Source organism: Sciurus carolinensis, chromosome 3, assembly GCF_902686445.1.
Source record: "Sciurus carolinensis chromosome 3, mSciCar1.2, whole genome shotgun sequence".
Lineage (NCBI taxonomy): Eukaryota > Metazoa > Chordata > Mammalia > Rodentia > Sciuridae > Sciurus > Sciurus carolinensis.
This window is the reverse complement of record NC_062215.1, coordinates 172,040,396-172,065,606: the sequence shown is the minus strand read 5'-3', so window position 1 is coordinate 172,065,606 and position 25,211 is coordinate 172,040,396. Positions and strand designations below refer to the sequence as shown.

Genomic DNA, 25,211 nt, shown 5'->3' with positions numbered 1-25,211 from the left:
TTTCATCCCTCTCAAACACTACACAGAAATACTTAAATTATAATATAAATGTTCTGGATACCTTGCAATCTTCTGTACTATTTTTACTTAACATTGCAAAAAATCACTTGCTTTATAGGCTTAAGTTTTACTTTCTAGAAAATAATAGATAAATGATAAATTAAAAAATAAATTTCCTGAAAAATATTTTGGAAAAAACACCTATAAAAAAATTAAACAATAAAAACCAAGTATGAACACAGTTGCCATTTGATAAATGCTGAGAACACCAGCATTAGTATTAGTACAATTTAGTAAAACGGGAATTTGAGTTAGGAATCAAAAAATTACGTTCTAATGTAAGTAAGCTGGACAAGTCCTTCAATTGCTCTGGTCTTCCCAGTCCTCTCATTTACTCAAATGGGAAGATTTACTAACCTCTATTTGCAAACCCACCACTATCATTCTGTAACTTCTGAGAGACAGGAACAAATTCTTTAAGGGCTCTGAAATACTAAATTTCTATTTAAACATAAAATAAGTTCCAAGCCAAAAAAAAGTAATATAGAGATTATATAACTATAAATCAATGAAGAGAAAACATAGTACATGAAATTCTAAAATTTAAGAGTGGGTTACACTCCAAAGGCAAGTTACTTTGTTTTTGAACAACTTGCTTATATATTTGAGAACAAATCAATTCAAGGCAAACCATTTTGGTTAGTCATTTTTTTTTAATATCACATTTAAATTTTCCTAGTGTTTTCCAACCAGAGATCCAAACATTAATCAAATATTTAATCAATGTGGCAAGGCAGGGTTTTGTAGTATTTGTATCTCAGTTATTTCTAGACACAATCTATTTCCTATCTTCAACAACTCAATTAAGTGCTGAGGAATCTAACTTTGGAAAACAAAACTTTAGAAATTAAACATTAATAAATTCAGTAATACAAAAAATTACTCCCTATACCCTCAAACAAACTGCACAAAGGAATTCAAACTAAATGTGACAAAATAGTACAGATGTTTATTAAATAATCTTGTTTCAAAAAAGTACAAATGATTCAACTCTGTTTGGGGCTTAAAGCACCAAGTTAATGAGCCTGAGTTTTGTTGATAGTTGTCTTTCCTCTTTAATTAGAAACAGATACTAATGAGAAAGGAAGACAGAGACCATAGGATGTAAACTGGAAACCCTAAATAAATTCATCTAACATATAAAGGTTGTTTCATCTATAAAGTACTAAGCATTTTTTTCAATCAATTCCGACATTTAAAAGGAGGACATTTCACCAGAAGTGGTGGTGCACAGTTATAATCCCAGTGGCTTGGGAGGCTGAGGCAGGAGGATCACAATTTCAAAGCTAGCCTCAGCAATCTAGTGAGACTCTCTCAAAATAAAATTTTTTTAAAAGGCTGAGGATGTGGCTCAGTGGTTAAGTACCCCTGGGATCAATTCCTGGTACCAAAAAAAAAAAAAAAAAGGGAGGGCATTTCACATAGAAGAAACAAAACCAGATTTCTTGATCCTCCTTAAGAAAATTAATATACCTAATAATCCTGAGCCCATATTTCCATGCAGCAATAGATTAAAGCATTCTTTTTTTTTTTTTTATTTAAAAAGGGCGCCACCACAGTTCCACACAGCATTACATGACTCATTTTGTGTCATTCTGCATCGCAAGGTAATTGAGTTTGAGATCCATAACATATGATAGTTCACAGGTTTTGTGATAATGTTTATAACCAAGCAAAATACTCTGTACAGGAATTATGTTTCTAACTTCATATTTCTGTAGAAGATGACTCTCTGAACACAATAAGGACCCCACCCACCAACACATATTCACCTCAGCCAAATGTTCTTATGAAGGGTATAGATATCCAGTTTTTAAGTCACTTCAATTATCTACAAAAGAACAAGTTTCCTAACAAGTGATGCTAACCAGATTGGCATATTTGAATAATTTTCACTTGCCATTAAATACTGTCAAACTCTTCATGGTAAATTCTTCACCTATTTTTTTTTTTTTTTATGAGAACTTCAGAGTGAGAACTCATCGATCAAAGACTATTTGTGAACTACATATGGAAAAATAAGAATCCACAGTGTTTGCAAAGGTTCTGGAAAATGATTTATCAGTGGAATCATAACACTGATTTGCATCTAAAAATTATTCCAAGGCAAAATGTCAACATGATATCAAATATACTGAAGGAAACACAGTAATATAGTAGCTTCTTCTTATAAAAAGCATTTTCCTGAAATCAAATAAAAACAGAATGGAGGGAAAAAAAAAAAAAAGAAAGAAAAAGAGGAGAATTGAGTAGGCATTTGTAAATAAGGAAGAACTTCAGGCTGAAAAAGGACTACTCTAAGCAACATATCACATCTACATGGTTATATTTCCTCATATTCATCTACCATTTCCACCATATATGAGAAAGACAGAATAGTTATTAAAAATCTATCACCTTCTATAGATCTTGTAAAAACTAGGTTACTTTCTTCTTTACTTTCATAGTCTACACAATGGCTATTTTTTCAAATTACAATTTAAGGGAGTTACTGAAAGTATAAGTAACAATTATGGTACAAATTAGTCCGTGGAGACAACAAAACAAACAAAAGTACAAGAATATAATCTGTAAATACTCAAACTGCATACAGAGAAAAAGGGAAAAATGAAATAAACTGAAAAATTTCTGCTATGCTCATAAAATTATGAAACATGTTTTGGAAAGACAAAAGTCTTAAATTTTTCTTATCTATAAAGTTATAGAAATATGCTTTAGGCAATACCTTATCCACACATTTGAAAATAATATAAAGCAAAGTTTTGAATTAGCAAATAAAAATATTAAATGGCTAAATTAATTCCTAAATTAGTATTTTACATTTGAATTGATGCTTCATAAATGGAGATGGGTATACCTTCTGTGACAGACATAAAGGTTTACTAGCATCCAAAATATATTCCATGTATGTTTTCGATATAAAACAAAGTTTCTAATACAAATTCAATTGGTAAATTTAGACTTATCATTGTTTGGCATAATGGACCCAAGTATTAATGATCAACAGTTAATATCATAAAAAAATTATAAAAAAAGTGACTCCAAAATTATGTGCCTCTTAAATACCAAGTAGTCAGTCCCCTAGTTATCCCTCCTATAAAGAACCTATAACTCCCTAGCAACCCAACACACACACACACACACACACACACACACACACCCTGTAAATGACCAAGTCTCTAGATTCAACTACCAACCACTACAAGAAACATATAGGAAAGAGGAGCTTGTTATATAGCTCCACAATGGTGTAATCAAATTTAGACCACAGCAAACTCTATAGGACAAATAAGCTCCTACCTTTAACAATTTACACAGGAGAAAAAAACTGATGAAAAAAGAACCTGTAGATTAAAAGACCCAAGGGACATACCTCACAACTGCAATGTGTACACCTTATATGAAACCTGTCTCAAACAAAATTTAGATATATACATATATGAGCATGTGTGTATACATGCATGTGTGTCAGAATATGTGTGTATACATACTCATAATGTATATTATGTACACAAAAAATTTGGACTGGAATGAAAATCTGAATACTAATGAATTATTACTATTATTATTTAAACAATGATAATTCTACTATGAGGTTTAACAAATAAAAGTCCTGTTTAACAGACATAAAATATTTAAAAATAAATGTCCAAATTTTGCTTTAAAATAATGAGTAGAAAGATAAATAAGATTAGTCATGAATGATCAGTACATAAATGTTATATTAATCAGTATTCAAAATATTTGCAATTTTCCATAATAAAAGAATAATATATACATATATATAAAGTCTTCTGCCATTTTTCCATGAAAAGAGGTCATGTAAATATCTTACAGATAGTCTCTTCTGTGTTTAAAAAGTACCACTGTTACATAGTTATATATTATACCTCAATATTTAAGGGTGATCAAACACCTTCAACTTAACTGATACTTAAGCTTAATGAAGAATGAATGTTTCTTGGTGTTTTATACCTATACAATCCAAAAGCTATTGAGAAAAGACACATACCTGCATGACTGTTGAAATGTGCAAAGTTAGCAAAATTGGCTGTGGCTGTTGACTGAGGAGCTGGAGCAGCAAAAATGTCTGAGCCAAGATCACTCAAAAGGTCAAACTGCTTCTTTTCCTGCTGCTGTCCTTGAGAGCGACCAACAACTGGGGACTAAAAACCACATGTTAACTATAAAGATTTTCCAGCAAGATCTGCTGAATTTTTATACAAAACTATCTCCAATACACCAAGTATTTATACCCAAGAAGAGATAGCATACTGATTTTACTCCTTTCTTCATTTTTTTCACTCAGACCTTTTGTGAAAACAAAGCAATTTATCCAAAAGCCTTAGGAAAAAAAGGTAGGATGTAATCCACAGTACTATACTTCAGAACCAATGCTGTATGGGATTGAAGTTGCAATGCCACATGGTACCAGATCTATCGTTAACTCCATCTAGTACAAATACTAACCTCAGAAATCAACTTATGAAGACTTCAGTCTTAGTTTCAATGATAAATATGCTACATGATCAGACATTTGGGAAAATCTTACTATATCCTGTTAAAGTACATCACAGAGGCTATCCTGCTCTGTCATCACAGATTCATGTTTCACTATTTATCACGATACCTTTAGCAATATTCCCATACACTTTTAGAAAGCTGCAGAGAAGTTAAAGCGATCATAAACAGAAAAAAAAAAACCACATTCCTACCACTTACCCAATAATCACTTACTGTATTACAAACCATTAGGGCATAGGTTATATTGCTGTCTTAGAATTCTTAAAAAAAAAAAAAAAAAAAAAAAAAAAACTTCAAATTCTTGGGCTGGGGATATGGCTCAGTGGTACAAGTGCTTGCCCAGCATCACAAAACAATAAAACACACACACACACACACACACACACACACACACACACACACACACAAAACCCTCTCAAATTCTTAATATTCAATCCTCCTTAAGTGGAAGTCCTTACAAGACTAAAAGACTACTCACCTGACTAGGTGTGCCTTTATTTAAGTGCAGTGCTGGTGCAGAATCTCCTAAAAGAGATTTCAGTGGTTTGACCTCAGGTGTGCTGCTTGTGCTACTGGCAGAGGAACCTGAAATAGATGCATGAACTGATGCCACCACTTTGGCTTGTTCTGGTGGGACATACCTAAAACGTGAAAATTAGAATAGGTAGTTAATTTTTAAAGAGTAGGAATCCTACACTAAAAGACAAGTTCAATTCTACTTTTGTAGAAAACTGTTTCCACCTTAATCTTAGCTGAAAAATCTCACTTAAAATTGATAGCTTAAGACTACACATAATCAAAACACCCAGATAAAATAACAGACTAACCAAAAAACTTTTTTCAATCATTTACTAATGGTTTTTATAATAAATGATTTTTAAAATAAATACAATATACCAACTCTTTTGTTAAATATAAGATGAATAGTTAATACTGTAATTTTGTTTTTACTGAATGTATCAGCTTATTTTTATTACAATATAATTTGATTATTCAGTCCTTTTTAATTTATTTATATTGGTGTATAATTACATATAATAGTGGAATTCATTATGTCACATTTGTACATGCACATAATTTGATAAATTTCATTCCCTTGGTACCTTCCCTTTCAATCTTTTCCTCTCCCTGATTCACTTGCTGTACTCCACTGACTTCACTATTATTTATTATTATTACTTTAGTGCATTATCATTGTACACACACAAGGATTCACTGTGGTATATTCTTACATGGACATAGTATGTATTTTCATTTTTAAATACAAAAATATATTGAGATTAAAAACATTTGGAGATGGAAGAGAAAGTAAAGAAACATTTATTATATTACAGTTAGTAGTCTCAAATATAAAGACCTATTATAAATCTATAATAAGATCAACAAACTCATTTTAAAATGGACCAAATCAATTCACAAAAGGAGACGGATAAGAAAACTTATAACCAAAGAAAAATGTAAAATTAAGCTATCTCTCATCCACGTGTGAACTTTATAAATTTTCAGTTGCTATTTACTGAAACACACTCAAACATATGCTCTGTACCACAAAAGTACCCATTCCGGAAACTTATCCTTAGGAATTAACTTGATAAGTGTATGCAGGTACATGAACATGCATGTTATCAGAGCAATTTTAATAATTTTTTTATTAAAAACTGGGAACAAACCATATATATATCCATCAAGAAAATAAATATTTAAAGAAATTATGCCAAAATCTGTAATAATACTATGTAGTAACTCTGCTTGACATGGGAAGATGCCTTGACAGGTATTTCAGATTTGACCCCATCATGGCAGAGTTCATGGGAGGAGGGGAATGAAGGGAAGAAAGAGGCAGAAAGGATAAAAATGCCCTAAAATTGGAGAGGCTTATTTCTAGACATAGGATTACTGAAAGCTTCTGTTCTCTGCAATTATGGGTCTACCCCACTCTCCTTTCCATCCCCTGTAATAAACAGGTGGGAGAAGTAGGAAAAGAGCATTGTTAAGAGCACCTATTCCAGAGACACCATCCTAGCTTCACTACTTAATGGCTTTGAAACTGTGGGGGCAAACTTCAACTCTGTTCTTCATTTTCATAAAATGGAGATAGAGTTGCTTTGGGGTTTAAACGAGTTAACATTTGTAGAACACTCAGAACAGTTCTTAGTACATTAACTACATGGAGTGCTAGTTATTACCAAACATATAATAATCATAAGCAATACAACTGCTTTTTTTTTTTTTTTCAGTAAATGGGAGAAATGACGAGATATAAGAATGAATACAAAGAAACTATGCTTTCCTGTAATTGGGCAATCCATTGATGACAGAAATTCTTGAGTAGAGCCAAGTCTGATCCAAGGACAAAACCAAATAAGTTTACGGCTCAAAGACAGACCTCACTTAAAGTAAAGGGACTAATCTTGTAGAAGATTAAGGAGTGATTCCCACACCAATCAAAAGAACAATTTCAAAAGATTATGGATAACAACAACAACACTGTTTCCTATATTAAAAAGTGTTAGGGAGATTTGATTTGGATAATTCTCATACCATGTTTACCAAAAGAAACAAAAAAGCTTGCTGCTGCATTGCTAATTATCACATTATCACTGCATAATTGTTGTAGATCGTATGCCAAATTTTTTTAAAGAACAGTGGGGTGAAACCATTGTGTGAAGCTTTTTTAAAAAAATTGTTCAGGTATTACTTAAAACTCATTTATCACTAAAGCTGTCAAGCACATGTTAGGAGTGTGCAATCAAGAACAGAGTTAAAGATGTATGTAGGTTCTAGCCCTTGAAAATAACTGTCACCCCTCTCCACCTACCACTTACAGTATGTATTTATGTTTTTCTTTCTATTACTATTCTGTTTCTTGGGGAAGAAAAAAATGATTTATAATTACTTGAGGCTTAGTTCTTTAGTTTGCGGTTTGAAGGAATAACATTGTAATAAATGCAGGATTGTAAATCTATGGTTTTAATTCTATCAACATTATTTACATTTTCTCACAATTCATTCATTTTTCTCTTCATGGCTAGTACTACCCTATCTAAAATTCTAGCCAAACTCACTTAATTTCTCAGTTGTTAAAAGTAACACTGATAAGAAAACCAAAAATTACACCAAGACTATGCAAGGAGAACACTCTTTACTATAGAGCAGAAGGTCTAGAAAGTTAAGAATAAATGGTAAAAGGGTAATAACCACGCTTTCATTTTAAAAGAATCATTCATGCCAATGTATTTTTATTATCGCCTTTTCATATTTTTTTCTTTTCTAAACTAAAATTATAGTGGTATATTTCTACCTATATTCATAACCAATGCACCTAGCACCAGTGAATATACTCCTGGTTAATCCTGCCTTGCAAAAAGTAGTCTGTTTTACAGATCAGTAAGAATACAAATCCGACAGAACACATAAATCAGAGCTAAAGTGCTTACTGACTGAGAGTAAATCTCTCTCTCTCCCACAAACAATAGCAAGTGCTCTCTCAGGACCAAAACAAGTACTGAATATATTTATCATTTGCTGGGAAAAAGTGGCAGTTTACTTTCCCGTTATCTATTCCTTCATTCTTGACTCCTCCCTCTTCTCAACCACCAAAGCAGTAAACATATCATTCAATAGTGTTAAAGAAATGACCAGAAGAATTGATAGTTAATGAGTACTATACCTAAATTGTGTCATAAAGCTAAAAATGAAGAGCCCTGGGTAGCGGAACACTACTTCTGTGGATACAGTTCTTGCTGTGCTGTAAGGGACACACTAGCTTTATTTACAACTTGTTAGAATGATGCATCTAGTTAGGGAAGTATAAATGCTCTCTTCTTAACCAGGTAGAAACTGAGTCCTGGTAATTATAATTAAAAGGCTGCTAATAGGTATAGTGAAGTAAGATAAGAAGTAATATGTTTTGGAAAACAAATCCAATAATAACTCAAAGGACAATGAGAATTTACCTACCTACTTACCTACTTCTTTATTTTCTTCCTGTCTGCCTTCCTTCGTCATATCAGACTAACCTTAACTATAATTAATAAAAATTTGTGAGGTTTTAGTGGAAATACAAAATATACACTCACCATCTTTTCTTTTCATATTTTTCTTGTAAAAACTCTTTGACTTTTTGTGGATCCCTGAAGTCTGGAATCGCTGAAGATCTATCATCAAATAATCCTAGCCAAATCTGTTTACAGACCTTTGGAAACAATTAAAAGAAGTGTTAAATTCAATATCTTCACTTACTGACATAGGAGGGAATTATGTTTCTTTCAGAAAGCAAACATTAATAATTTCAGTAATAATACATTCAATGAGGATATTTATTATAATCGCAAAGAACTGAGTTTATTTTAATATGTTGTGGTGTACAGTAAAATTTTAGCAGAATCATGAAAGATGACACTTCATTAAAAAATGAAGAGTAAGCCAAGATTTGAGAGGATCAAAGATTTGGTATTGTTTTTGGTCTTGACATGATCATAAACTATAAACTATTAGCACAATCATACAATCTATAAAGTCTGTTTCTTTACTCATAAAACATAAACTTGATCAGCAGCAATTTTATAGACCCTTCAGCAAGTTTAGAAATCAACCAAAAGGAAATAACACTGGATTATAATTTGTTATTAAAGTATACCAATAATAAACACAAATAGAACTCTAGCTTTGTAATTGCCTCTTGTCCTTTTTTTTGGGAGGGGGGGAGGGGAATGGCTAAAAAAAATGAGAATCTGAGATATTCAACCTTTTTGAAAAAGAAATGAAAAGATGCAGAATTCAAATAGGACACGACAAACTACAAAGGAAAAAATTAAAGCAGACTTCATCAAAATTAAAAACTGCTTACTCTCCGGACACAGTGGCACATGTACAATCCCAGGAACTCTAGAAGCTGAAGCAGAATGATTACAAGTTCAAAGCCAGCCTCAGCAAATTAGTGAGGCCCTAAGCAACTTAGTGAGACCCTGTCTCAAAATTAAAAAAAAAAGAAAAGGGCTGGGGATGTGGCTCAGTGATTAAGCACCCCTGGGTTCAATTCCTGGTACAAGAAAACCTGCTTACTTTTCAATCTTGAAAGAAAAAAAACCCAAAAAGGCAAGTCATCAACTGACAAAAAAAGTATTTGCAAAATCTGTTAAGAACTTGAATCCAGAACATAAAAGAACCCCTACCACTCAACTTTAAAATACAGACAACCCAATAAAGAGGTGGCAAAACATCTGAACAGTTACTTTACCAAAGATTTACACATTTCAAATAAGTACAAAATGCAAATTAAAATGACACTGAAACCCCATGATAAAGACATCCACAGACCATACCACTGGAAAAGCTAAAAATAAAGAGTAACTATTGGTGAGAATAAAGAGTAACTGTTGGTGAGAATGTAGAATAATAGAATTCTTCAGAATGTAAAATGGTAACAAACACTTTGGAATAATTCTACTTCTAATTATCCAAGAAAAATGAAAGCACATGTCCACTCAAATCTGTATACAAATATTCATTGGTTATATTGGTAACAATTCCAAAATGGAAATAACCCAACTAAATGTTCATAAACAGGTGAGTGCATAAACAAATTGTAGAATTGTCAAAGTAGTTTACTAAGCAATTAAAAGAAGCAAATTATTCAACAAGAAACATGAATAAAACTTAAGATAATTGTGATGAGAGAAGTCAAAACTTCCTCCAAAAAGTACATACTGCATTATTCCACTCATTTAAAATTTTAGGAAATATAAAATTCTCTATTGGAAATAAAAACAGATGAGTAACATCATTACAAAGGCACACAAGGCCTTCTTGATGAAATCTATGTCACCTTGCTACAGTGGTGGTAGATTGTGTATACATGATAAAACTCATCAAATTGTATACTTTAAACAAGCACAAGTTACTATAATCCATTATTTCTCAGTAAATCTATTTTTAAAAAAGTCCACAAACATTTCCAAAATTGTATTAGTTTAGAGAATAACCAATTTGGCACTGCAAAAGGAACACAGAGTATGGTTTCAAAAGCCTGACAAATACTTGGGAAATCAGTAGGAGAGTAAGGGTTTGTCTGAGTAAAGATGATATTATTTCAGCAAGTTTCTACTCTTATTTTGCTACCACTGAGAGGATTACAAAGCAGTAATAAGTGTAGACTTCTCTATTCTTTTTCTCAAGCTTTATATAATGGTTTTTCTTTTCACATACAAGTAACTGGGAATGAGTATGAATGTTTCTTCTTTTTTGTTGTTCATGATTGAATTCGTTAAATTGTTGCTCTGGAAAAGCATGCTTTTTAGTTATATCTGCTCAATTTATTGTTAAGAAAAGAGGAGGAGGGATGGAAGAAGGATTCAAACCTCTCTTCCATCACATCTCCAAGCATGTTTCAAAAACAATCATTTCTTGTGGTTCTCTTCTATGCCAAGCACAGACCAAAAATTACAAAGACAGCAAGGCAGTTAACAGTTAACACATTTAAGGCCACAATCACATTATAAAAACATTTCAGTGACAAAGCCTGAAAAGTCCAAAGACCAGAAATGGAAACGAGACTGACTGCCAAAAATACTATAAATTTTAAAGAGACTCTAGCTTGTCTAATAATTTCTTAGCCAGTCAGGACAAAAAGAACTACACAGGACTCTCCTTAGGCAGAAACCTAACTAATGATTCTCCCAAAATGTAATATTTTAGGATTCTACAAATGTATACTTACAATCACAAAGGAGGACCATAAGTTTCTAATTCTTCTATTTTAAAACTTCACAAACAAAAAAACAAAGAGACATGGTAGTCATTTGCCTCGAGTCACAGAACTAATAACTGTAATTGATAAAATTATCTAGATTATATGACATCTAAATCTTCATATTTAGCATATAACTTTTTTTAAACTAAAAGCAATAAATGGACAATAAATAATAAGCATAGAATAAAAAGTGAAAGAAATGGGATATGGTCAGATAAATCTAAAGCTGCATCTTGGTGCTCAGAATGGTAACTCAAAGCAAAGACAGAGTACCTAATGGCCAACTTTATAGATATCCGACATCAGCAGTCTACGTGACCCAAAATTTCACTAATAACTGCTAGCTCTGCTCCTGCTATCTGACAGATCAAATTGCTAGGGAAAGTCATTAAAACTACTGTCTGGACCCACAGCTTGAATCTCACTATCAAAGTTCTTCAATGTTATTATTCAGTTCTTACTTTTTTCAGGGCGGGGGGGTGTACTGGGGATTGAACCCAGGGACATTTTTCCACTCAGCTATATATCCTTAGTCCTTGTTTTTTTTTTTTTTTTTGAGACAGGATCTCATTAAGTTGCTTATGGCCTCACTAATTGCTGAGACTGGCCTCAAACTTGAGATTCTCCTACCTTAGTCTCCCAAGTTTCTGGGATTATAGGCATGAGCCACTGCACGCAGCTTTAGCTCTTATTTCTTATTATGTTACTCCACTATAGCTATTTGCTATATTGCTCAAAGTCCTCACCATTCCTGACACTCTTGGCAGTTGAACAGTAACTCAAATGAAGAGGCTCTCAAAATGTGATTTTCTAATTCCCTGGACCAGCAGGGTCACCTAAGAACCTGCTGGAAATACAAATTTTCAGGAGCTACTTAAGACCTATGAAATTAGGATCTTTAAGTGATGCCCAGCAATCTGTTTTTGTCAAATCCTCCAGGTGATACAGAAGTACACTGAAGTTTGAAAAAATTGGGGAGAGTTTGATTAAGAGTCTGTTACAAAATACAGGCAGACTGTAAGGAAATCACACGTGAGAGGGAGTATCCCAGGATTGATAAGAGCAGAGCTTACTATCACTCATTGGCAATAAGAGGGGGAGAAAAGGAAGAAGCGGGCAAAACACTGTAAAACAAAGAGGACTGCTTCCTAAGAGCCGGAATATTCAACAAAAGGATGCAGCTAGGCTGCAGAATATCTCAAGGAAGAAATCAAGAAAATTAAAACCCTAGGGGCTGGGGAGACAGCTCAGTCAGCAGAGTGCTTGCCTTGTAAGCACAAGGACCTGGGTTCGATCCCCAGCACCCAAAAAATAAAACCCTAACTCCTCCCTCCCATCATCTGCCCCACCCCCACCCGTCTTCCTTCCTTTTAGCTAATGAAAATGTTCCCCATCACCTGAACACAACCAGGTGCTACGGGACAAGAGTTCATTTGTATGTCCAGATAAGCCAACTACCTAGAATCAGAACAAGGTAAAGGATAGAGCTAGAAGGTCAGGTGAAAGTTATCCAGCACAGCATTCAAATCTTGCTAATATATACAGAGCAACAATTTAACAAATTCAATCATGAACACCAAAAAAGAAGAAACATTCATACTCATTCCCAATTACTTGTATATGAAAAGAAAAACCATTATATAAAGCTTGAGAAAAAGAATAGATAAGCGTAGAAATCACTTATTACTGCTTTGTAATCCTCTCAGTGGCAGCAAAATAAGAGTAGAAACTTGCTGAAATAATATTCATTTTTACTCAGACAAACCCTTACTCTCCTAAAAAAGATAAGAATAAACCATGTGACATAATTCTACTTAAAATGTCTAAGTAGAAATATACAAGAATAAGGTAAGAACAGAAAAAAAGCTCAGAATTAGAGAATCTTTTTTCATTAAGCCAATATATATATACATCTAAATAGATTTCACTCTTTTTAATCATTTCTATCCTTGACAGAGATGGAAGAATGAATACTGCCTTCATCTGTGTGTAAGATATAATCATAACATCTAATAATACTATCATAAAGCACAAAAGCAAATAATAAGAGAGCCCAGAACTGAAAATTTCACAATCAAGTAATATCCACTTTTTAGAAGGAGAAAGAAAAATTGAACAGAAAACTGATAAACAAGAAATAGTATTAAAAGTTCTCAAGTTTCCACAGGCCTGTACAAAACTCTTATCATGAACATTTTTTCCCTCTTTTTTTGTGGTGCTGGGGATCAAACTCATTGCCTTTTGCATGCTAGGCAAGCACTTTTACCCTAACAACCTCAGCATATCACCAACAAATTATTTTGCCTTAAAAGAAACAACAGAGAGTAAGTTCACAATTGGAAAATTATTGCACATATTATGCCATGGTTTAAAGCTAAATTCTGGAAAAACAGGGATGCAATTAACATTTCCACCCAACCAACCTACATCAGCTTGACTATGTTAATATTTCTAGACCACCAGCTAACAGGTATTTCTTAGTGAAGGAACATCTAAACAATAATGTTTGTAGAAACAAAACCAAAAAAATTAGGCACATGCCTCATGCAAGAGAAACTGACAGTCCCATATTTATTATATATATATGTCTTTTTAGAAACTATATAGTATATTTCATCTTAACATTTGGTTTTATAAAATGAGATAGCAAAAATTAAAACATATGCAACCAAATAACTAAAACTATGTACACACAAGCTATGTGTGCATCACTAAGACACAGGAACCCTGGTGAACCACACACATAAACGGATGTGTGAGAGAGTATCAGACTTTTGAGAGTTCAAATTCAGCTTATTTATTTTTTCCTAGGATTTTTGCCTTTAATTTAGGCACAAACTACCTTATAATGGTTTTTTTTTTTTTTTCTTCCATGTACTACAGCACTTTATTTTTCCTTACTCAATGAAGTGTGACTGGTGTCTAATGTTCTCACATAACAGTAGAAAACCAAGAATTTGTCACCTTGTAAAGAAATGAGTACAAAAAACCTTACATAAATTAAAATGAATACATTTACAGGTATAATGGCTTCTTTAAAATTAAAATTCTTCATCCTGGTCAATTAAGTACAAAAGTTTGACTCTTAATTTACTCTCCAAAGCTATCTTACATATCACTCCATCCAGTCACACTGTCCCCTCCCTCTGAAGTCATCCCTCACCATCCAATCTAAAGGGGCAAGACGTCCCACACCAAAGCCCAGATATACACAACACAACACATTGTTTATTTTCAAGCCCTTTAATTCACAATTTCTAAATACAAATTTCATGAGACAGGAACATGTTTTCTAATCAATACTATTTGTATGCTCAGTACATGAAACACAGTAGGCACTTAATATCTAGTACATGAGGGAAAGAAACTTCCTTCACATCCCTAAAATGTATGTACAGTAGAAACTACCTTTTTCCATTTGTTCCATCTAAAATACACATGCTGACCTAGAACATTCAGTTTCTCAACTTATTTAGTCAGAAATAATAAATTTAGTGAACCAAATGCTCACATTATATATAGGCCAGAGGTCAGCAAATTACACCCCATGGGCTAAATGTGGCCTCAGGTCTGTGTCTGTAGAAAGAATTTTATTGAAATACTGTGCTTGTCTCTTGTGTGACTAACCATTTTAGGGAACGACATCAGTACTGAGTAGTTACAACAAAAACCATACAGACAGCAGAGCATAAAATCTGATGTATCACACAAAAAATTTGCTAATTCCCAACACAGTTGCAACTATGGACTTACTGCAATACCGTCCCGGCATATAATAATAATGAAGGATAGGGAAAGAAATGTGAAATGAATCTAACTTAATCATGTTATACACTTATATAAATGTATCAAAGACAATATCTCCTTTATGTATATGTAGAATGTACCAATCAAAAATAAATGAATAAAGGTGTGAAAGGAAGATCAGTAGAAGAAAGAGAAAAAGGAAGGAAGGAGGGGAAGAAGGGGGACGGAGGAGGGGGAAAAGGGGACAGGGAGAATGGGAATTGAAATCAAATTCTTTATATGTGTAATTTTGTCAAAAGGAACCCAAATACTATGTATAAATATAATGCTTTAATTAAAAAGGATAAGAATGATTTAAATAGAATAAAAATTAAAATCTGATTTAGAAGCAGATGTAGGGTGCACAGGTAAGCAGTTAAAAAGACAGCCATAAAATGAAGAAGGCTTTTCTGGAGCAAAATTAAGTATTTACTGTTTTTTAAAGGATCATCACTTAAAAACAGCCCTTCCCATACTCCCACCAGTAGCACTATGCAGGACTGCTAAAATTAAGTTTAGAAATCCACAAAGCTTAAAACACAAGAGTGCACCATAACTTCAGCAACTGGAAAGTGGGGGTTAAATCTCCAGAAGGGAGATGAGAGTAGGCATGACCAAACCTACATATTAACTGTACCCAAATCTCTGGCTCACCCTTGACTTACACCATGAGTTCAATTAAGGACTAAAAAATTGAGCAGAGATTATAGTAGGCATCTACCATAGTAAAATCAAGAGTTTGCCAAAAAACAAACAAAACCAATACCTTTTGGAGAAACCATATAAAATAAGAACATTCTCATGACTTTGAAAAAGATTTCTTAAGACAGGGCAGAGAAAGTATTAACTTGAAAACTAAAAACTGATAAATTACATTTCATCAAAATAACAAAACTTCTCCTTGGCAAAAGACATTGGTAAAAAAATAAAGTCACAGGCTGGGTGAAAATATTACTAAGGATATATAGCTGACAAAGAATGAACAAATTACAGTATATTCATAGGATAGTACCCAGTAATAAAAAGGAAAAAAATACATGCATCCACACATATAACTCTCAATGTATTACACAAAAATGCATTCTTTACTATTTTATTTTTATGAATACAAATTAAAAAACAAAACAGTATTTCTTGCAAGGGGTAGAACAGATATCAGAGAATGATATGTGTTCTACAGAGGCTTTTGGATTGCCAAACTGGAAGTAATTATTAGAACTCATTCAGGGACTAGAGGTTATAGATCAGCGATGAAAGCACTTGGTACTGCAAAACACAACAACAAAAAATTTTCCCAAAGGTACAATGAAGATTCTTGAATTCAGCTGTATGTATAGCTCAAAAATACTGAACTAATATTGAGCTCTAACTAATGACATACAGCAAAGATTCTAGAGCTGATATAAATTAGCACTTGAAATTTACTTTGGACTGATGGACAACAAAGACATAATAAATATAGCATAATGTTTATTACACCTGTGTAATTTTTGAACTTTACATGTGTTTGGAATTTTTAATAATAAAATGTTGGGTTGAGAGGGGAAGACAGACGCACCTGGCCACTGTGCTCTGGGTTCAAGCAACCCCTGCCCAGAACCAGCATCCTTCCATGGCTTTACCTTACAGAGGTTCTGTAATACAGCAGGTAGCCTAACCAGGAGATCATCCTTGGGAAAGTGGTAGAATCCATGGTTCAATAGAAGACTGACAAAAATATTCAACTCTCCAAGAAGTTCCTGTGGGTGAAGCCTTTGAGTACTTGTACCTAAAGTTATCTTGCCATGCAGAATGGTTTAAAATTTAAGAAACAGAACATCAATGCCATAATTTAAAATGCCATGGGTCTAGAGCTTGTTTCTAATTGCTCCTTACCAAATTATAAAGCACCCCAAACCAGATGGAATCCTATATTGCCAAGATGAAAGCCAGTAGCTCTCCTGAGGGACAGACGAGACTACTTGATTCTGAAGAAAGAACTGAGCATCAATTTTTAGAAACCTGATGCCAGAGCAATGGAAAAGACACAGGGGAAGTACTACAAAACTCAGATATACCAGGCAGCACCTGTGCCACCTGAGTTGCCTAACAAGGCACTGAAAGTTATTTGAGCTAATATTTCTTCAGGACCTTAGGAGGCAGAGCCTCCCAGTTTACAAGTTAAGTATCTAGTCCCACAGTAGCCATCTGGTTGAAGGCCCCCACTCTGAATGCAAACTCCTGCAAGGCTCTATCCCACGGACCACCAATGCTGACCTCAAGAAGTTGCCCAGTTCCAGCTGGTCTTTGCAGGACTGACTATGAATCAGCTAGCATCCAAGCTTTTATAAGCAGTACAGAGCTTTAAACCTATATTAACCATTTATAATGTGCAAGTGTGAACTTGAATTCTGATTCAAACAAAGCGTTAAAGGGGAAAAAAAGAAATGTAGGAAATAAAAAGAAATTTGAACAGTACCTGGAAGACTACTGTTAATTTTTATAGGCATGAAAATGGTATTGTCTTATACTTGTTTAAGCCCTTGTTTGTTGAGAAAACATGAGCTGATGAATTTCCAGGTAAACCTATATGTCTTGGATTTGTTTCAAAATAAGAAAGAAATAAGACCAGGGATTCAAAGAAGTATATTACATTATTTTCTACTTGCACAGAAACATGAATATCTATCTACATACTAAATAGCTTTTAAAAGGAACAAAAGTATAGTTATTTATATTTGTAATTAGTTTCAAATAAATTTTTTTAAAAGAAAACATTCCTAATGACAAAGAAGCAAGCTGAAAGATTACAAGAAGTTAGAATGGTCAAGGCAAATGGTCAGAAGGAAATAAACACTATGACCTAGGATATCAATGTAACAAAAAAATAAGTAAACTCTCACTAGCTACAAACTAACATCTAAGCTGCTTTTATAATCCTTTGAGTTTTCAGTCAACATTCAAAAAAATGTACATTACAAAATTTATAAAAAGATATTTCCTACATATTTATTAATATCATACTGACTGAAATTCCAAAATATTCTCCCTAAAATTCAGTTCAAAGTACATGTTTTTGTATGATCCTTTATTTTCTAAACTTAAAAACCAATCAGAAAAGTACCTATACATAAAATCACCATCTTATATCTACATTAATTTTTAAATGTTTTCACAAATACTCTTCTTCAATTCAAACCTCATGCAATAGGCAAAACAGAACTTCTTATGTATTACAAAGGAAAATGAGGCTCAGGCTTTTACCCATCAAATTAGTAGTACTAAAACTAAACCACAGATTTTTTTCTCAGTCCTAGCCTTAAAGTTTAATTAGTTACTATGCCAGTTTTCTCAAATGATGATCCAGAGTAATCAGTATCAGAATTCCATAGGTTCTAGTTAAAAATGCAGATAAACATTACTGTGCCTCACCCTCACATCCAGGATCAAAATCTTTAAAGGATTAGAGTCCATAAATTTTTGCAAAACAAAAACACACAAACAAAACTGCCACAATTCTAATGAAACTTACATGAAGTTTGAAATTTATTTTTTAAATTAGTTCATTATAGTTATAATGTTGGAGTTCATTTTGACATAATTATATAAGCATGAAATACGATTTGCTCCAATTCAGTCCCACTTACTTCCCCTCTCTCCTCCCCTCCCAGTTCCCTTTCTACTACAAGCCTTTCTTTTATTTATAATTTTCCTAATTAGTACATTATGGATATACATGAAGATGAAATTCACTGTCATATATTCATATATGTACATAGGAAAATTTGGTCAGATTCATTCCACCTTTTCTCTTCCAGTCCCGCCTCCCCCCCCAATTGTCCTTTCCTGGATATCACCAATCTTTCTTGTATTTTCATGGAAATCTCCCCCATATTTTTCCCCCCTTATTTTGTTCTTGACCTTCTTTCTGATCTGGTTTATTTCACTTAGCATGATGTTCTACACTTCCACCCATTTACCAGCAAATACATTAATTTCATTCTTATTTATGGCTGAGTAAAACTTCACTGGGTATATAAACCACATTTCTTTATCCATTTATCTGTTGATAGGTACCAAGGCTGGCTCCACAGCTTGACAACTGTGAATTGTGCTGCTATAAATACTGATCCAGCTGCATCCCTATAATATGTTGATTTTAGATCTTTTGGATATATACCAAGGAATGGGATAACTGGGTTTTATGATGTTTCCATTCCTACTTTTTGGAATGCTTCAAAAGTAGTTGCTTTTTCATACTGCTTTCTCAAGTAGTTGTACTAATTTACAATTCCATAATTTGAGTGTATCTTTTAAGCACACATCTTCACCAACATTTAATATCATTTGTATTCTTGATGATTGCTATTCATCAGGATATAAACACACACACACACACACACAAATATATATATATATATATATATATATATATATATATATATATATATTCATGCATATTCTCACTGCTTCAGGTGTAATAACAAAGTACATATCTCCAGTCATGGAAATGTATATATTTTGAGAGCAGAGAGAACAATACAAAAGAAATGATGAAAAATGTTTTTAAATAAAAACTGTGAAAATCTTATAGTGAAGGCTACCAAACAAGAGTTTAAACACATTTAGGCATTTTAACCCCTGTGGATAAAATACTCCTGAAAGACACAGGAGTAAAAATTAAAGGAGATTCAAGACAGTGGGTAAAATGAAGGCTGTACTTTGAGTTGCTTCATGGTTTAGGATTCAAGCAGTGGGGGAGTACTGGTTCTCAGAAAGGTGCTGGGAATCTAATAGGACACTAAAAGTTCATAGGGTAGAGACTGTGCTGCTAAACTGAACCCAGTCAAAAGCGCACCTTGGACAACACAAATTAACAACATTCAATAGGGTTTAAAGAGAAGATTCACGTAAAAACAAAAAAATAACATCAGCAAAATAGCAAGAAAATTAGAAAACAGCATGTATGATAAGCAAAGCAGAGATCTTTGGGTTAAAACATGTCTTCTGGGGAAGAATTAAGAACAGCAGCAGGCAGGGCACAGGCTTATAATTCCAGTTGCTCAGGAGGCTGAGGCAGGAGAATCGGCAGGAGTTCAAAGTCAGACCCAGCAACCTTAGCGAGGCCCTAAGCAACTTAGTAAAGATCTTGTCTCTAAAGAAAATATAAAAAGGGCTGGGGATGTGGCTCAATGGTTAAACACCCCTGAGTTCAATCCCTGGTAACTAAAAAAAAAAAAAAAAAAAAAAAATTAAAAAGTCAGTCAGATTATAGGCGAATTTACATTACAAGCTAGAAACTATAGAATTATATAGAACAAAGGTTTTTAATCAACTACCTATAGACCAAACTGAACCACTTTTATTTTTATACAACCCTGATCAAGAATAGTTTTTAAATTAAAAGACTGTAAAGAAAAAATTTTTCCCCAAACAAGATATGCAACAGGACTACAAAGACTCACAAAGCAAACAATATTATGTGTTCCTTTAGACCAATTTGTCAACTACAATATTTCCACTGAAATCAATGTTGATTTTCATTACTTACTATGTAAGGTCAATGTAAAATCAAAGTTAAAATATTCTAAATATTTAATTACGTAGCACAAATATAAATGTAAATGACAGTACCAGATTCTATGAAAACTGCCAAAAAAGCCTCCTAATGAAATCATCTGAATGAACAAAAATATTCATGATCCCTATTTCTAGCTTACATTCATAATCAATATCTGTGTATTTATATTATTTGACAAGAAATATATCAAGAATTTTCACAAGTTGGTTGGTTGAAGCATCCTAGCCTTTCTATGTGTAGATACTGTTTCTAGTTTACAGATGTAGAAATTGAAGTGCAGTGACATCTTGTCCAAAGTTCTCAACCTGCAGCCTCTGAGTCTGATCCTCTGGTCCAAAATCATTGAATTTCAAGAAATTTTTAACAAGCCAGGTATACAGGAACATGCCTGTAATATTCGCTCCTTGGGAGACTGAAGCTGAGGCAGAAGATTGCAAATTTGAGGTCAATCTGGCCAACTTGGCAAAACTTTGTCTCCCCAAAAAAAAAAAGTCTGAGGATGTAGCTCAGTGGTGAGCTATGTTTGCCTAATATTCACAAGGACCTGGGTTCAATCCCCAGGTACCATTAAAAAAAAGAGAAAGAAGAAAAAAAGAAAATAAATATTTAACAAGTCCTCTCCAAACTTCACCAGTTTCCTTACAGAGCTGCAATATGGGTAAGGTTCTTTCATTTTTAATCAAATGTATAAGACAAACTAATACCAAGTAATCACTCCAGGCACTGATTTAGAATTCATCCAAATATTTGCTGTTTTCACTCTCATCATGTCCCATAGGCTCTTTCTCATACTAGTCTTACTTATACTTGTAAGAATATAACAGTCTGTATTGAGGAATGAATACCACTTATAATTTATAGGACAGGATGATTTAGGAAATATTCACTAATATCCTGTTCCATCTTATAATAGGCTCAGCATAACATAAAATGACATCTGGATAGTCCTACACCACCAGTACACAATAATTTGGAATTTTAAATTTTTAAATATTTTTATTTGTGGAATGCTTGTTTCTGATTATAAAATAAATACAATCTTTCCCAAAGATACAATTAACTGCCTCAAAGTTTGAAGAGCTGTATCATAAAAAAAAATCTACTTAACCTTTTCTCTTCATAAATTAATTTTATCTCAGGTATCTTGCTATAAATCCACTAAGTACGTGTACTTTTTAAAAATTCTTTCTCAGTGCAGGCCATAGAGCACATCTCGTGGAGTGCCAGCCTCTCATGCTGGCGGCCCGGGTTCGAGTCCTCATGCTGGCGGCCCGGGTTCGAGTCCCCAGCACTCTGGGTTTCTGGAAATAACAAAAATTCTTTCTCTCCCTTGGACTGCAAGTTTTATTGTATGTTTTTGCTCATAATTGAATTCATACTATTCGAGGACAGTACCTAGCATACAGGAGATGATTAATAAATCTTTGCTTCAAGAAAAACAAATCAAGGGCTGGGGAGATAGCTCAGTTGGTAGAGTGCTTGCCTTGCAAGCACAACGCCCTGGGTTCAATCCCCAGCACCGCCAAAAAAAAAAAAAAAAAAAAAAAAAAAAAATCAATCATGAATGATTATAGGAAAAGTAAACTTTAAGGGCTTATTTTTAAAGTAATTATTTTGTTTTGAATTAAAATAAAAATAATCAAATAGTAGCGAGCAATGAATGATTTTATTTCTACATGTAGATTGTATGCCTGTGGACAAACAGTAATAATGCTTTTACTCTAAGCACTTCAGTCCTAAAACATAATTAGGGACATTATTTAGTACTAGAAAAGGAAATCTATAGATGTTTCCAAATAAATTTATTTCTGCCTTTTCTTTTCTATTATATTATCTATAGCACTATTCACTGGTCCTCCTTCCATTAATTTTCATCATCAGAAGCCAACAGTGAAATTCCTCTAACTAGAACACCATGCCTTATCCACAGTATAACAAAAAAGGACACAGAGAGGAAATCATTAGAAAATTAAAATTTTTAAAATAACCTGATACAAAAGAAAGCATTAGTGGTCCGAGTATTAAAAGCTTAGTCCCCAGAATGGTATTAATTAGTTAAATACTGGAACCTATGAAACATAGGGCCTAGTGGAGGTCATTAAGGTCACTGGGGCATGCCCTTGAAGGGAACTGCAGATTCAGACTCAGCCCTCTTAACTTTCTTTTGCTAGCTGGCAATAAGGTGAGCAGGCTGGCACCACCACACATTCTCACTATGATGTGCTGCCTTGTCACAGGCCCAAAGCAATAAAACCAATCATCACAGGCTGGAACCTCCCAAACTATGAACCAAAATAAACCTTTTTTCTTTATAAATTAATTATCTCAACTATTTTGTCATGGTGACCAAAAGCTGTCTGACACACATACAGAAAATATGCAGAAATGTTTCATGAAATAATTTGCTTTTGGAAAAAAAGATCAAAACCTTATTCAGCAAATAAAGTACTTTGTTGCAATATTTGCAGCATGGTGGTGAAGTCTGAAAATGCTAAAATAATATTCAAATAATCTGTAAAACCAAAGCTGTAGACACTAATGACATATTCTGTAAAAAGTATGGCCTTGAAGCATAATCATAAATAAAAAGTATTTGCTTATCACAGCTACTAACACAGACCAATCTGGAGTTACTTTATGGATGACTCAAAATACCTTTAGTACTGCCATCAACTTTGCAATTTTCCACAACAGTGAACTATTTTTAATATTAGTTCAGAAGTGAAATCTCCCCGAGCTACACACACATGATAAGTCATTGCACTGACGGTCTCAATTAATGGTTTCCATGTATCTTTGCCTTGTATTTTGGTAATTCACTCTGATTTTGGGCTTGAAGCATGACTTTCTTTGGCAATATGATGTTCACAACTGTAATGTATACAAGACATGATTAAGTTTTATATGCAGATAATTGTATGCAAATGTTTCCCATAAATAAATGTCTAGAGAAACATTCAAAGCATGTGGTATACAGATTAATTTTGTTCAACACATGAAAAATCTTCCATCAGTCAGGTGCAGTGGCTCGTGCCTATAATCCCAGCAACTCCGGAGGCTGAGACAGGATTGCAAATTTGAGGTCATCTCAGTAACTTAGCAAGGCCTTAAGTAACTTATTTCATGAAACATTTCTGCATATTTTCTGCATGTCTCAAAATAAAAAAAATATATAAAAAAAAAATGTAAAGGGCTAGGGATATTACTCAGTGGTAAAGCACCCCTGGGTTCAATCCCCTTTACAATACATACATACAAACATTTTTAAAGTCATTATTTAATGACTGCATGCATGTCAGTCAGTCATCCATCATCCATGGTGCTTTCCTGCTTAAGTCAACAACATCTTCCAAGGGCGACAACAATCAAACATGTCCCCCAGCAGACCAAAACTCCCCTATGAGGGCAGAAGATTCAAGACTGCTGCCAAAGTCAATACACTTTCTGATTTTTAAATTCAGAAACACTCATCTTTAGGCATTAATTCATTCATGAACAAGACATATACTAGTGCCATTTTAATCCTAAATATATGAGTATGGTTCTTTCTAAACTATTGAAGGTAACAGTAGAAACATGGCAATATGTTTTGAAATGTGAAATATCCAGGCTTTAAAAGTAGTACAGAACTTTAAACCCCATATTAACCCACTCATAATTTGTGAGCCTTACTTGGAGTCTGATTCAAACAAAATGTTAAGGGGGAAAAAAAAGAAAGAAATTTATGAAATAAATTATCTATGCATATGATAATTAAGATTTAAATGCTTAAGATAAACTGATAATAAAACACTTGCACTTCAAGTCCATGAAGTCTGGGTTATGAAGTTGCACCAACCATTCTGCACTTCATAATATTCATCCTCACCTTCTACACATCTCTTAAGTGTTTAAAAACACAGATACTGATAATACTATAAGGAACTAAATATATTTAGTCCAATATTTTAAGTTCTACAATGTACAAAGTCATACTATGAAAGTGTTTTTTTCTTAATTAACATTTATGACTTTCGAGTTTCCTATTGCAAATTTCCCTTTTTCACTGTGTACTGTGTTTACTCCAATTCTACATTTCTCCCTGACAACTTAGTCCTAACCACACTCAAAAACCAGCAATTTGCCTCTTCTATCTTCCCAATCCTTTCCTTCACAACAACAGATTGAGTCTCTTTTCCATATTACTTCTGAAATTTATTCTTGCCATTATTTATCTAATACCATATTGCAACTATTTGTTACATATCTGTCTGTCTCACCAACTGTAAACCCTTTGTTGGGTAAGTCTGTTTGACCCAACTATAACTGCATCCATAATGCCTAGCACAGTAACCGTAATGGTGCTTTAAGCAGTCTATCAACTTGCATGCCTCTGTGCATGATTTTAGATTCATTCATTCACCCATGCTAATTCTTTCGTTTTTTTGGAGGGGGAATTGCTGAGTTTGAAACCCATCTTTTTGTATATACTAAATGTTGATATTAAACAATGTTCTTTCAGATATGACCAAGATGTACCTTGAGAAATTA

At 33.4% G+C, this 25,211-nt stretch overlaps 1 protein-coding gene across 7 annotated transcripts in view; it reads right to left on the bottom strand.

Annotated features, from left to right (window-relative positions):
• Positions 1-25,211, bottom strand: part of Agfg1 (ArfGAP with FG repeats 1) — a 69,835-nt gene that overhangs the window by 26,010 nt on the left and 18,614 nt on the right. For all 7 annotated transcript variants that reach the window (XM_047544242.1, XM_047544243.1, XM_047544244.1 and 4 more), the window contains exons 3-5: positions 8,664-8,779; positions 5,063-5,225; positions 4,073-4,226 (exon numbers count right to left, since the gene is read on the bottom strand). In XM_047544242.1, the coding sequence (XP_047400198.1) occupies positions 4,073-4,226; positions 5,063-5,225; positions 8,664-8,779 (433 nt within the window). The remainder of the gene's footprint in view (positions 1-4,072; positions 4,227-5,062; positions 5,226-8,663; positions 8,780-25,211) is intronic.